The 13,496-nt window shown below is 37.8% G+C and overlaps 1 protein-coding gene across 1 annotated transcript; it reads right to left on the bottom strand.

The window, feature by feature from the left end:
* Positions 1-1,978: 1,978 nt before the first annotated feature.
* On the bottom strand, positions 1,979-7,687 carry MTLPD2 (lipoamide dehydrogenase 2). The gene is made up of 2 exons (XM_008814739.5): positions 7,170-7,687; positions 1,979-3,466 (listed from the first exon to the last, which is right to left on the bottom strand). Exons 1-2 carry the CDS (start codon positions 7,425-7,427, stop codon positions 2,216-2,218), a joined length of 1,509 nt encoding a protein of 502 aa, XP_008812961.3. The 5' UTR covers positions 7,428-7,687; the 3' UTR covers positions 1,979-2,215.
* Positions 7,688-13,496: the final 5,809 nt, after the last annotated feature.

Here is a 13,496-nt window from a genome sequence, read left to right as displayed (position 1 = left end):
TATATGCTGACATTGTTTTGATTCCTTCTTTGCTTGTATATCTACATACATATATATAGATATAAATAATCTTAGCGTCGATTCAGTGAATTACTTTTGATTGAAAGTTCTAGATCATTTTCTTTTCTTATGACGCTTCCTATATATATATATATATATATATATATATATATATATATATATATATATATATATATATATATATATATATATATATATATAATCTTAGCGTCGATTCAGTGAATTACTTTTGATTGAAAGTTCTAGATCATTTTCTTTTCTTATGACACTTCCTATATATGCATGCACCAATTGTAAATTTTCTTTAGGAGTGACCTGGGACAAGATGTGTGTCTTCAACAGAAACGTGGATAGGCACCAGGGATAGAAGTTGGATCCATATAGCCAGGGTTGCAAGTGGGCTGGAAACCAGCACAACCTAAATCCAATCTATATTCAGATCAATTCAGAAAAAGTGAACGCAAACCTAATTCAATTCCCTTCACATTGGATCACATCAAGTTTATTACTCATTTTATCAATCCATCAGCTTTTTGGATCAAATCAGGGGTCAAGAGTAATCTAGACACAAGCCATGGTATACACATATAATTTGATTACTTAATTATATCATAAGCAACATGGTGATATTATCGAAAACACATTGTACATAAGATTACCACATATAATTGTAATGAGTAACACCAAATTATTGACTAACTATATAATGAAAATAAAATTAATTTCTTATATTCAGGCTGTTCTGAAATATATGGTACACTAGTTTTAAATTGGTTCTGTTGATCTGGGTTCTACGTGGAAATTTAGTATTTCAAATGCAATCCATCGCTATAGGTGTTTTTGAATCCATACTTAATCCAAATAACTTCAGTAGGGGATAGACTGGATTACTTTTGGATTGGTTCTAAAAAGGATCAATCAATTGCACTCACAGCCCTACATATAGCCAATGCTCAATTAACTGCATAAGGCTCTGCATATATCCAATTCTCATTTATCTGAAACAGGCTCTGCTAATTACAGTGTCCATTGAGTTTTTTAGATAATGCGCTGCTGCTTCATCTAAACAGTACGTGAATGCAAATTTTCAATTATAAATGCATATGGATTACCATCTTTATTAATCTAACTAATTTCTTCCTTCAAAAGATATAATTAGCTGCATGATGTTCTTATGTAGCCAATATAACGATCCTTTCAACTCACTCGCTTTGGAGTAGTACCAAGCTTGCCAGGCTCTTTAAAATTCTATTGATCAAGAGAAACAGAAGCTCCCCCAAGAAATAAAAATCCTGTTCCGTGGCCGTACAGGAGTCAGCGTGACTTCTCTAATGTGCACAAGCGCAAACACGCGAGCAAGTTCTTCACTTGGCCACCTGTAAAATATCTGACATTCACAAAGCCAGCAGGGAAACTGAAGCTTTTAAAATGAGAAATGCTGCACACTGTTTCCTCACGATCATTTCACAACCTAGCATATCAGCAACTGAGACCTTGAATTTAAAAGTTCTCGTCTTCCAGAGTTTCACTTTATAAATGAAATGAGCTAAAACTTGGGAGTCGGAAAGAAGCAAACTGGTACCTGCACAGTAATCATTCAAATTGGAGATTTAAACCCAGAACAAGAATGTTGAAGATGTATTCAGCAAATTTGATAATCCCAAGATGCGCTAAGGGCAAACAAATCATTCCTTCTAAATATACAAGCAAAATCTAAACCAACTGGTGTCCAGTTTTATTCAAAAGAAGGTGAAACCCGAGAACAAGAACAAATGTCTTCATAACATGTATTTTCAGCGCTGGCAACTAAAACCAGTAAGAGCATTCCAAACTGGAGCTTAATCTGCTAAGCATCCCTCTATCCAAATCCAAACAATATGCGGAGAGACGACACTAACCAAAATAAAATAAAATAAAATAAATAAAATAACTGAAATTTGTGTTCTGAAGCACAGCGTTTGCTGAATTTTCTTGGAGCCCTACCAGGTGTCTCACTCTATAGTTTTCTGCTTTTATTCTGATCCAGAAGAAATAATCATGAAAGCAGATGACATAACGTATGAAACATGAGCAAGATCTTATAAACAAGCGCTTACAGCAACAATAAACAGGGTGAAAAATTAAAGAGGTTTTCTGTCAATGTATCCAAAAATTATTTCAAAATCTTGCAAGTTCATGAGCTAGCAAGTGACCACTATATGTGAATGGGTTTGTCGTAAGTAGCCATAGCAGCTTCCTTCACAGCCTCACTCATAGTTGGGTGTGCATGGCATGTTCGAGCTATGTCTTCGCTTGAAGCTCCATATTGGAGCGCTAGCACAGCCTCATGGATAAGTTCCCCCGCATTGGGTGCCATTATGTGCACTCCCAGTATTTTGTCAGTCTCTTTCTCAGCCAGTATCTTCACCAATCCCTCAGCATCATCAATGGCCTTTGCACGGCTGTTTGCTAGGAATGGGAACTTGCCCACCCTATAACTCACCCCCAAGGCCTTCACCTGCTCCTCTGTTTTACCAACTGATGCCACCTCAGGATGTGTATATACCACCCCAGGAACCAGATCATAGTCCACATGGCCCTCCTTACCTGCAATAAACTCTACACATGCAACACCGTCCTCTTCTGCCTTGTGAGCAAGCATCGGTCCTGGAATCACATCTCCAATAGCATATACTCCTTTTACATTTGTCATGAAATGGTGATCAACTGGTATTCTTCCAACCTTGTCAGTCTGGACACCAATAGTTTCCAGCCCAAGGCCAGCTGTGAATGGGGCCCTACCAGCTGAGACAAGAACTACATCAGCTTCAAGTGTGCTCTGTTCTCCACCAGCTGCAGGTTCGACGGTCAATTTTACCCCATCTCCAGATGTGTCAACACCAACAACCTTTGTCTTAAGCATGAACTTCATTTTCTGTTTCTCAAGCATGCGCTGGAATTGCTTCCGAACCTCTCCATCCATGGTTGGGACAATGTCTGGTGCAAACTCAACAACAGTCACCTCTGAACCGAGTCGCCCCCAAACAGAACCCATCTCCAATCCAATGTATCCTGCACCAATAACCACCAGTTTCTTTGGGATTTCTGATAAAGATAGAGCTCCAGTGGATGAAACAATCTTCTTCTCATCAATTGTGACTCCAGGGAGGGATTTGACATCAGAACCGGTAGCAATTATGATATGCTTGCCCTTGACGACAGTATTTTCCCCTTGAAGCATGTCGACCGATACTTCAGAGGGGGAAACAAACTTACCAAAGCCTTTGACATAGTTTACCTTGTTTTTCTTGAAAAGGCCTTCAATTCCTCGGGTGAGACCAGAGACTGCTTTGTCTTTCTGTGCCATCATAGCTGGAAGATCGATTTCAAGCTGAGAAAACTTGACACCATGGCTTGAGAATGCATGCTTGGCTTCATGATACATGTGAGAGGAGTGAAGAAGTGCCTGAAAATTGAGAGAAAATATACTAGTAAACCAGTGTCATAAATGAAGCTTTCAACCAGAACCATCTGATCGTCAGCTTGCTCACAACATTTACTTCATCTGGCAATTTCTTATTCACAACACTAGCTTGCCATACGTATTGAAGTTTTAAATGAATATTAGCAAATTGGTAGTAGTACCGTACAAAGCCAAAAGATATACTTGTCATGAAACCCTGGTCCAAGGTGACTTACTTGTTATGGTTTCAATTGTTTATTTGTTTTGGAGGCCTGATAAAGAGAATTAAACCTAATAGTAGATTCCATCCAAATTATTCCATCATAACTTAAGTTTGTATTCAAATCATATTTTTGCCAAATTCAGATAATGTTGAGGCATCTCCTATTAACATATCATACATGCTATTCTACTTTAACTACTACTTAACACCAGTTTTCTCTGCAAGTCAGTATTCACTCTCATCAGCTAGTACATCTTCCAGAAAAAAATATTGTGTGTTTCTCATTCTGCATACTGGCAGTTGCTTAATCAACTGCAGGCTCAAGGCTCAGAATCAATCCTTAGCAATAGGCCCATAAAACGTGAAACTCATCTACTGGACCACAATTAATTCCCATATTTCATATGACTTTCTTATCCATGGTTAGCTACATTTTATTGATTCATTTTATTGATTAAATCCTACATTTTAATCAAGGTATGCTGAACCGGCCCGTACCGGCCGGTCTAGCACGTACCGTACTGGTCCGGCCCCTGACCAGTATGATACAGCAGTGGAAAATAATTCCGGCTCCTCTGGAGCCCGAACCGACCGGTACGCGCGCCCATGCGCTATGGGTAGCGCTCCCGCGCGGCTATAGGCAACAGACCAGTTCGGCACTGATCCGAACCGATACCGTACCGGTCTGGTAAACAACTGATGCGCCAACCGGTACCGGTACGGCATACCTTGATTTCAATTCCATAAATTCAAGGCATTCCCACTAAATGGCACAAAATTTTTCACACCACATCAACGCAGCATGTAAATTAAGGAAATTCACATAGGACAAGTACAACAAACCAACTACAACCCAACCAACTAAGTTATTGCAAACAAGTCAGTGTACGAATCATGCATTCTCGCTTGAGGAATTTTAGATATATGCTTGTAACCTTTTCAAATATATCTATCTATATGTCTATCTGTCTATCCAAATATATCTAACTATTCGAAATATCTATAACATGCAGACACATGAGTAAATTTGGCGCTAGTATCTTCATGGTAAGAAAGAGGCTTAAATCTTACCTGTGCAACATTAATAATTGAACATCTAAATTTGAAAATCCACACTACTAAGCATCATATACAGCACTTACTTTTGGACATTTCCTATGCATCATGCAGTCCCACACTGGACAATATTGGTGGCAGTATACGATGTTTCAATTTGGCTTGTGGTTTAGAAGCACCCACATTGACCCTTTTTTTTATTTTTTTCTTTTTTGAAGAGAGAGATGGAGACAAAATATTGGTGATATTTTGGTTTATGTGTCTTCAGATTTCTAGACTAAGATCAACAATTTGGATTCTCAACATTTACAACCAACAATATACTTTAGCATATTCACTTTATTAATATTGTCCATTATGTATCCATTTCATGCATGCATAGGACACATAAACAAAATATTTATTTCTAAGTATTTTAAATATGATGATCAAAACCAATAGAGTTAATCCTCAATTTAAATTGTCCACATAACTATAAATAGAGACATAGATGCATACATAGACACTTACATACATACATACACATGCAGTTCCATATAGACATATATGTCAAGATGTGTATATGCATTTTAGTGCTTCAGCATTCATTCCTAACCAAATTGTCCATGCAATTAAAAGTTCTTTCAAATCCTCTCTCATAAATCTCATTCTCAATTTCTTATTTTTTCGCCTCCTCTTTCTTGACCCTTCATCACAAATCAAGAAACCCTCACAATTAAGACATTCAATATTCTATGTTTCAAGCAAGGTATATCATACCGGTATCGGTTGGTGTACCAGTTGCCTAGCAGACCGGTACAGTACCGGTTCAGACCGATACCGAACCGATTTGTTGCCTATAGCCACGCGGGAGTGCTGCCCACAGGCACACTGCCCGTGCGCACTTTCGCGTGGTTTTCAACATGCGCGGGTGTGCATACCGCGCGTACCAGTATGAGCCGGTCTGGTTCGCACCGGTACAAGGGGCCGGAACCGTTTTCCACCGCCTACTGTACCAGTCAGGAGCCGGACTGGTACGGTACGTGCTGAACCGGCTGGTATGGGCCAGTTCAGCATATCTTGGTTTCAGGCACTTTCCACTAGAATAATTTTTCTATCCTTTTCTGATCTTATCAATAATGCAAGGAAACTAAATTGACTTGATCAACACAAAGAAATGTTGGTAAGAAAGATCAGATTCACACCCATTATATTCGAATTACCTTTTTAGATCTGAAAACAAGTTAACACCAATACCGGTGTTACATTAAAAATATTTGTTAGAATAATTCATCTTTAACCTCCTGCATCCTCTTTCTAGGGCGATTAGTTTTAACTTAAACCCTTCAAAAAAGCAACTTGATTCTCTTGCCTCCTGTATTAGGCATTGTCAAAAAATTACAGCAAAACTGACAGAGACCCGACAACAAGGATGCTTTGTAAATTTTTCTTTGTCCTTCGTTCCTATTAAGGGCTACCAGAACTTTTCTGCATATCCTTCATAAATAGTCTTTCCTGCCTGAATTTCGTGGGCCTGTACCATCAAAATCAAACTTCCTCCACTTTATCCTCAACCAATGCAGTCATGACATGTTCTCTAGAATGATTTGTCTTAAACCTATATTCTTTCCTTTACCGCATATCCACAAAATCCTTATAGTTGCCTTGATTTTCTCTGCATTATTTTGCAAAATAAATACAAGGATACATGAAGAAAATAATGACCCATGATTATCTTTTACTTTATAATAAGGCCTCAATTTCAATTTTAAACTCCCTTAAAGTGCATCTACTTAAAAAAAATTAATATTCCTATTCTTCCAGATAGAAGGACGGTTGAGCAAAGCACAAAATCAGCCTAATATAGTTCACGAGTCAAAGAAAAATTGCCCATGATCGATGTAAACAAGTGATCATTTCCTTTTTTCGAGTATCTAGATTGTTGCTTCCCAATTCACCTACAAACAAACATTTATTTAAGACAAATATACGCTCCCTCATCCTCACCCTCCCTTTAGCTCATGCATAAAAATGGCCCTTCCTTCAGGAGGTCAAACCAATCTACAAACTTCCCAAACACAAATCAAATGGAAAAAAAAAAAATCTACATGACTGATATCATCCAATCCATGTGGCCCAAACCTCAGATTTGTATTTTATTAAGACTCGGAAGTGGACAGATCAAATATTCAACTCAGGAAACGCCACCAAAATCACAACAAACACCACCCACGAATCGAGAATCAAGCCTTTATCCCATCTATACGGGAACAAGAACGGGGAAAATAAGCTGCAGATCCAAAAAAGTAAGCAGATTTAATTCAATCAAGCATCGATTAGATCCAGATCATCAAATGAAAACAAAGAATGAGATCGAAAAGATAAACCCCAGCTCGAAGACGGATCAGAAAAACGAGGGGAAAGAAAGAGAGGGGTTCGAGGTTTTACCTTGGAGGGGATGCAACCAACGTTGAGGCAGGTGCCGCCGAGGCTCCCGCGCTTCTCGATGCAGGTGGTTTTGAGCCCCATCTGTGCGGCCTTGATCGCCGCCACGTACCCTCCGGGCCCGCCGCCTATCACCACCACGTCGTTCTCCTCCGCCGCGGCCGCCGCGAAACCCCGGTAGAGGGCGGCACCCCACATCCCCCCCGGCCGAACGAGCTCGCCGGCCCTCCGCCTCGCCAAGCAAGCCATCGCCATCGCCATCGCTTCTCCGCCGCCGCCTTCCCTTCTTCTTCTCCTTCTTTCTTCTTGAGAGAGAGAGAACTGAGAGGTGACAGCAGTCGGGTGAATCGATACGCAAGAGACAATGAGATACTGGAATTTACTAAAATGCCATCAAGGCTGATCATGGAATCTCAACCGTCCGATGGTCTCGCTTTGCCGTGTGTAGGTGAAAGTGGTCCGTTGGATCAAATGAAGTACACGAGAACAAATTGTGGACCATGGATTTCGTGACGCCGGGGCCGTCTCATGGAACTGATAATACGTGCCCATTTTATCCTCCGGAGGGGAAGGCTCAGGCAATGGTCCAAAAAAATGGTGTCCTCAAAGAAGCCTATCATCACCATCCCATTTGTCGGGTGGTGATTCATCCATGACCATCCATTCACACAAACTCACATTTTAAGAAATTCTCAGAAAAACTAGTTTTAGAATTTATTTTGGATAATGCTTGTTTCTCCTAGAAATCTCATATAAATGAACGGCAGATTGCAACATCAAAGTCTTACCAAACCTTCACACTTTTTTTGAGCTTCATTTTTGTCTTCAAAGATCGGACCGAATGATTTTTAATGATTTGAGTTTACTAAGAGTACTTGATTTGGAAGGTGCAAGAGATCTTATGAAATTGCTGAAACAGATGAGCAAGATGGTTCATCTAAAAAATCTAGGGTTAAAGAAACACCGATCGAGTCTTCCATTTTTCTTCCATCTTCCATAGGGCAACTTCTAAATTTACAAACTCTTAATGTGAGAGGAATAAAAATTACAAGGTTTCCAAATTGCACAATGAGGCACCTTTACATTAACATTTTTGATATTTTCATATGCACTATTAATCCACAATTTCATAGGTGTGATTCGTGTTTTTATATTCCTAGCTATATTTTTGATCAAAAATCATGCTAGAGGATTGGGTGAACGAGGAGGTTTTGAAAAATTCACTTAGAAGATCAATTGGAAATATGAACAACTTAGCCTCTCTGACTCTTGTTTTTGTTGTAATATAATTCTCTGTTGATATCTTTGACACATTTTCAAACCTGCATCATCTCCATACGTTGGAATTATTTGGAGGATTGCCACCAAAGAAACCTCATGAAACTCACATCATCAAAATCCAGACTAGAACAAGGCCTAATGCTAGTGCTGGAGAAGCTGTCGAACCTCGGGGTTTTTATCTTGAGTTATAGTGCATATGAAAGGGAGATCATGTATTTTTATGCATGAGAATTCCCTTAGCTGCAATGCTTGATACTATGGTATTTGTATGATGTAAAGGAATGGAAAGTGAAGATTAGGGTAATGTCTAGCTTCACCTACTTAACTATCAATTTTTTGACAAAAGTTTCTGACGGGTTATGACATGCAGCCACCCTGTGGGAGTTGAAGCTAATTGAGATGTCAATGAGAGTTGAAGCTGATTGAGATGTCTGACGAATTGAAAGATTAGGTGAGGACCAATAAGGCCTCCCCCGGAAAAAGAAAAGAAAAGAAAAGAGGCTATCCTATGAATTTGGAAGTTCTACTCGATGTATAAATTTCCTATTCTTGATTTCTAGGGATTCAATGAAGTTTTGTTGCATGGTCAAACATTTTGTTTTATAAATTTTGTTATCTCAGAGATTATGCAAAATTTGGGATAATGATGATTTTTTAGTATATCCAATTGCACCGATAATCTAAATTCCACAATAGTGGACAAATGGTTATATTTGAAGGCATCTCAGTTCTGACCAATTTCGAGCTTCTTTCTTTCTTTCTTTCTTTTCCAGGAGAAGTAATTTCAAGATACTTTATTGATTTGATGCTTGAAGTAATCATGATATAGTCAATGGCTACCTTCCTAGAAGTTGCACATATTTACACACCATGCAAAGAAATCCTGCAAATCCCTTCAACATTTTTATTATTTAACTAAATAACTGGTTATTATCTTGTCTTGAAGAAGAGATTGATTGGAGCAAGGTCTACGGAACCGTCCCGAACTGGGCGGTTCCGACCGTTTCGAGCCATACTATTGGCTCACCGGTACGATTTCGGCAACGAAAACGAGACCAGTTGCCGAAGCAAAAAAAAAAGAAAAGAAAGAACGAGCGGGGAGGGAGGGAGGGAGAGAGGTCGGGACGCTGGCAGAGGACCGGTGGAGGCCGCAGGGGGGGTGGCGGGGGCCGTGGCGGGCGAGGCCCTCCGTCGGCGTCCGCCACCCTTGCTGGCCTCTCTTCCTCTCCCTCCCTCTCTTCCCCTTCTCTCTCTCTCTCTCTTCCTCTCTTCCATAGTACCGTGTCCTCTCCTCCGTCGGTACAGGCCCAGCATAGCCCATACCGACTCATATCGCCGGAGAACCAGTACAATACCCTATACCGGTTCCTCCGAGCTTAGAATTGTCTGATATGTGCATTTGTTGGTTGAAGTAATGATCTGATCAATAAGGTCCTTGGCCAACTTATTAATGATCTTCCCTTCGCCCCTCAGTTGCATGGATGGACTTGTAAGCGGTGTTCTGACATCTCCATGCTTCACCTTTTTTTTTTTTTGGTAAAAACGGCTACTCATTCAAATAGATCTAACATGAGTACAACCCGCCCTGTCCGAAAAAATAAAAGACAACAAAGGAGAAGGAGCGTCTATAGTAGACGTCCACAAAACATCCCCGGAATGCCGGGCCACAAAAGAGGCGACCCAGTCGGCGGCCCTGTTCGCCTCTCTAAACACATGACCAATCTGGAAACCGACCATCATCTGAGCCATCCTCCGAGTCTCCCGAATAAGGGGGTGACCGTCACCGTACCTGTCCATCCCCCGGATCCAATCGATCACCACCGTAGAGTCTCCCTCGAGGAACACTCGCTCGGCTCCAAGGACCTGCCTGGCATAGGATAAGCCCTCCCAAGCAGCCCGCAGCTCCGCACCAAAGGGGGTGACCGTCTCCATGCTTCACCTTTACAACAAAGGAATGCTCTACAATCGCCAATACTGGCTACCAAGAGAAGCCTGATAGAAATAGAGAAGAGAGAGGACAGAATCAAAATCCTAATTGATTTCATCCACTAATTTTTGGGAGTCCAGCTAATGGTAACAATCGATGAGGTAGACAACCATTGTCGAATCAGTCGAAATCAGTTCCTTCTTTCTACTCCATGCTGTTGAATAGATTGTTAGGTAAAATTTTGGTAAAAGTGTGTTGATGAAAGTGTGTCAAAGAAAGAACGATTACTAATTTTAATGCAAGTTTGGGAGAACCTATCTCAAGTGCATTGGAAAAAGAATGATTACTCATTATAATGCAAATTTTGGCAAACTTAATTACCTAGACTATTATGAAATTCCATTTCATATATCTTGCTTTATTATTTATTTGCATGAGAATTACCGCTATTCAAAATCACAGGGAAAATAAGTATCTTCTTCCTATTTCTCAACTTGTTTGTAATTTTGGTACCCACTCTTGATCAATTCCTGTAAGAAAGTTATCATATAATGTTTTCAATCAAAAGATGTCTTGCTTTCCATTAGACAACTAACGGAATAGTTCCGAATGATCTCATAACACCAGAGAGAGTTCTAATTTTAAACCCTAGGATACGTTAGTTAGTAGGACCAAAGAGTCAATAGATGATGCTAATTAATGACACATGTTGTTATAACGGTGGATTTGTTAGATTAGAGTCCCCTAATAAGATAATTTTGCATACATATCCTCCTAAATATTGAAATTTATATAAATTTTCTTCCAAAATTAATATTTGCATATATACCCTCATCAAACACTTATTTTGTATGTATATCCTTTTTTTTATTTGTATATGTAACCTTATGCCATCTAACTTGGTTAAAAGTTAGTAGTTTAAAATTAAAATGATGAAATTACCCTTAATGGGTAAATATGCAAAAGAAAATGGTTGTAATGATATACGTGCAAATAGAAATTTAGAAGGGTAATTATGCAATTTCACATATTTAGGAGGGTATACAGACAAAAAAATTCTTGGATTTTTGGATAAATATCCTCATAAATATTGAAATTTGTATTAATACCCTCCCAAATTGATAGTTATGTGCATGCCCTCACGAAATACTATTTTTGTATAGAGACCTTTAACATGGCAATTCAGCTGATCTGATTAGCCAAATTTATATTTATTTAAATGAAAATTAAATAAAATTATAAAATTATCTTTTTACCTTTGAAATGGGTAATAGTTTAACAGGCCTTACTGGAAATTAATATCTCGCCTCTTTTGAAAAATTTTTCAATCTCTCTTAGCCCTCTCTTTCACTTTTTCATTTGGAATTAAAATCATTCTCTCAACTCCTTTCTCCACCATGGACAGCCCTTCGCCCTCTCTTCCGTTCAATAGAGTTCTTGCCACCGAAATCTGAGTCTCTTCCATTGCCGCCAAAGTTCCCCCTTCATTATTTTTTTTAATACATGAAAATGCTCAGATCCTGCTTTTAGCTTTATGAATTATTTTAAAAGAAAGTGTTACGAGAGATTTGCAATATTTATCTTTTAATATATGAGACTTGCAATATTTATCTTTTAGAGCGGAAAAATTTTTCGTGCATGGGCTGGTAGCTGATTTATAATTGTTGTAATAATACAGGTCCCATACAATAATTTTTTTCTTCTTCTAGAAATCTGAACACTAAAAAAAGTAGATTAAGGTATACAAATAAGAGGTAGCCTTCTACCATATGGCTACAGAGATTGTTAATAAGTTTGAAGGGTTCTGAAGTCCTTCAAAAATTTTACTTAGGGATGATTGATATTGTTCTTCCACCTATGATCATAATAGTAGCAAAGAAGCTTGATTATTGCAATCTATCATTTGTTTTTAAGAAATTCTAATTTTTTTCTTTATTCTAATACATGCCCTCATATATGCATCTATGACAATAAATATTACAAGTTATGTTTTGATAAAATAAAATATAGTGGTTGTTATAAATGAAGAAGAATAAAGTAGAATAATTTTATGATTAGTGAAAAGACTTCCATAACTCTTTTTGTTATCTAATTATCGAATCAATCTTTTTCTTAAGCAATATTTTTATAAAAAATATTGAGGAGCAGACACTAGACTAAAATTCGAGTGTTATAAATAAATATTACAATAAATATTCTATAACAATACATTGTCGAATCAATTTTTTTTAAGCAATATTTTTATAGAAAATATTGAGGAGCAGATACTAGACTAAAATTCGAGTGTTAAAATAAGTTGAAATAGACAAAAATAGAATTAGAATTTTTTCATGTAAACCATCCTAAATATGTGAAATTGCATAAATACCGATGCAAAGTTGCTATTTGCATGTCCACTCTTATAAATATTTCTTTTTACATGTCTGTCTATTAAGGGTACTTCAGTCATTTTTAATTTTAAATCATTATTTTTTGAATGTCGTTAGATGGTGTGGACACATATGCAAGAAAAAAGAAAAAAGAATGGTATACATGCAAAACAAGTATTTTATAAGGGTTACATGCAAATATCAATTTTAAAAAAGTATTTATGAAAATTTTAATATTTAGGAGGATATGTATGCAAAAAAATCTTAGAATAAATGATGCACGGCACGTCGCACAAATAAAAGCTGGCTATCAGCTATTTTTTGAGTTGTTCTAATGAGTTTCCGAAAGGCTACCAAGTAAGTCAACATTTTCCTCCTCATGCTTGTTATGGCAACCATTTCAAAGGTCGGATCCCATCTAATTCTTAGAAACTAAACTATATGCCAATGAGCATTTATTTTGCTAGTCTTTCTTAATATTTTTGGTACCTCTATCTCAAATTTTTTGGGGCTTCTAATGCTTTGGTAATTGATAACATGACTGGCCGACCCTTGGTTAGAGACAATGGCATACCAAACCATATCTAATAAAAATACTACAAAAATATATATTTATAAAAAAATAAAAAATATTATTTTTATATAGAATGAACAAAAGAATTAATAATTAATCCTCTAGTAAGCGGAAAATTTTTGCTTATTCTTTTTGTTGGAATTTCCTATTATCCTTTTTTTTTTGTTAAGGCAGCTAAT

This window comes from Phoenix dactylifera, chromosome 2, assembly GCF_051530095.1.
Source record: "Phoenix dactylifera cultivar Ajwa chromosome 2, Ajwa_hap1_PhDact_Kaust_v1.1, whole genome shotgun sequence".
Taxonomy (NCBI): domain Eukaryota; kingdom Viridiplantae; phylum Streptophyta; class Magnoliopsida; order Arecales; family Arecaceae; genus Phoenix; species Phoenix dactylifera.
The sequence above is the reverse complement of the archived record's forward strand: the minus strand, read 5'-3'. Positions and strand labels throughout refer to the sequence as shown.

What these genes read in the sequence shown, in the direction of transcription:
- MTLPD2 (XM_008814739.5), bottom strand. Translation starts at nt 7,427, where the DNA reads ATGGCGATGGCGATGGCTTGCTTGGCGAGGCGGAGGGCCGGCGAGCTC. An exon ending in TTGGTTGCATCCCCTCCAAG is followed by an intron (nt 3,467 to 7,169) that starts GTAAAACCTCGA and finishes CTCAATTTTCAG; the next exon opens with GCACTTCTTCACTCCTCTCA.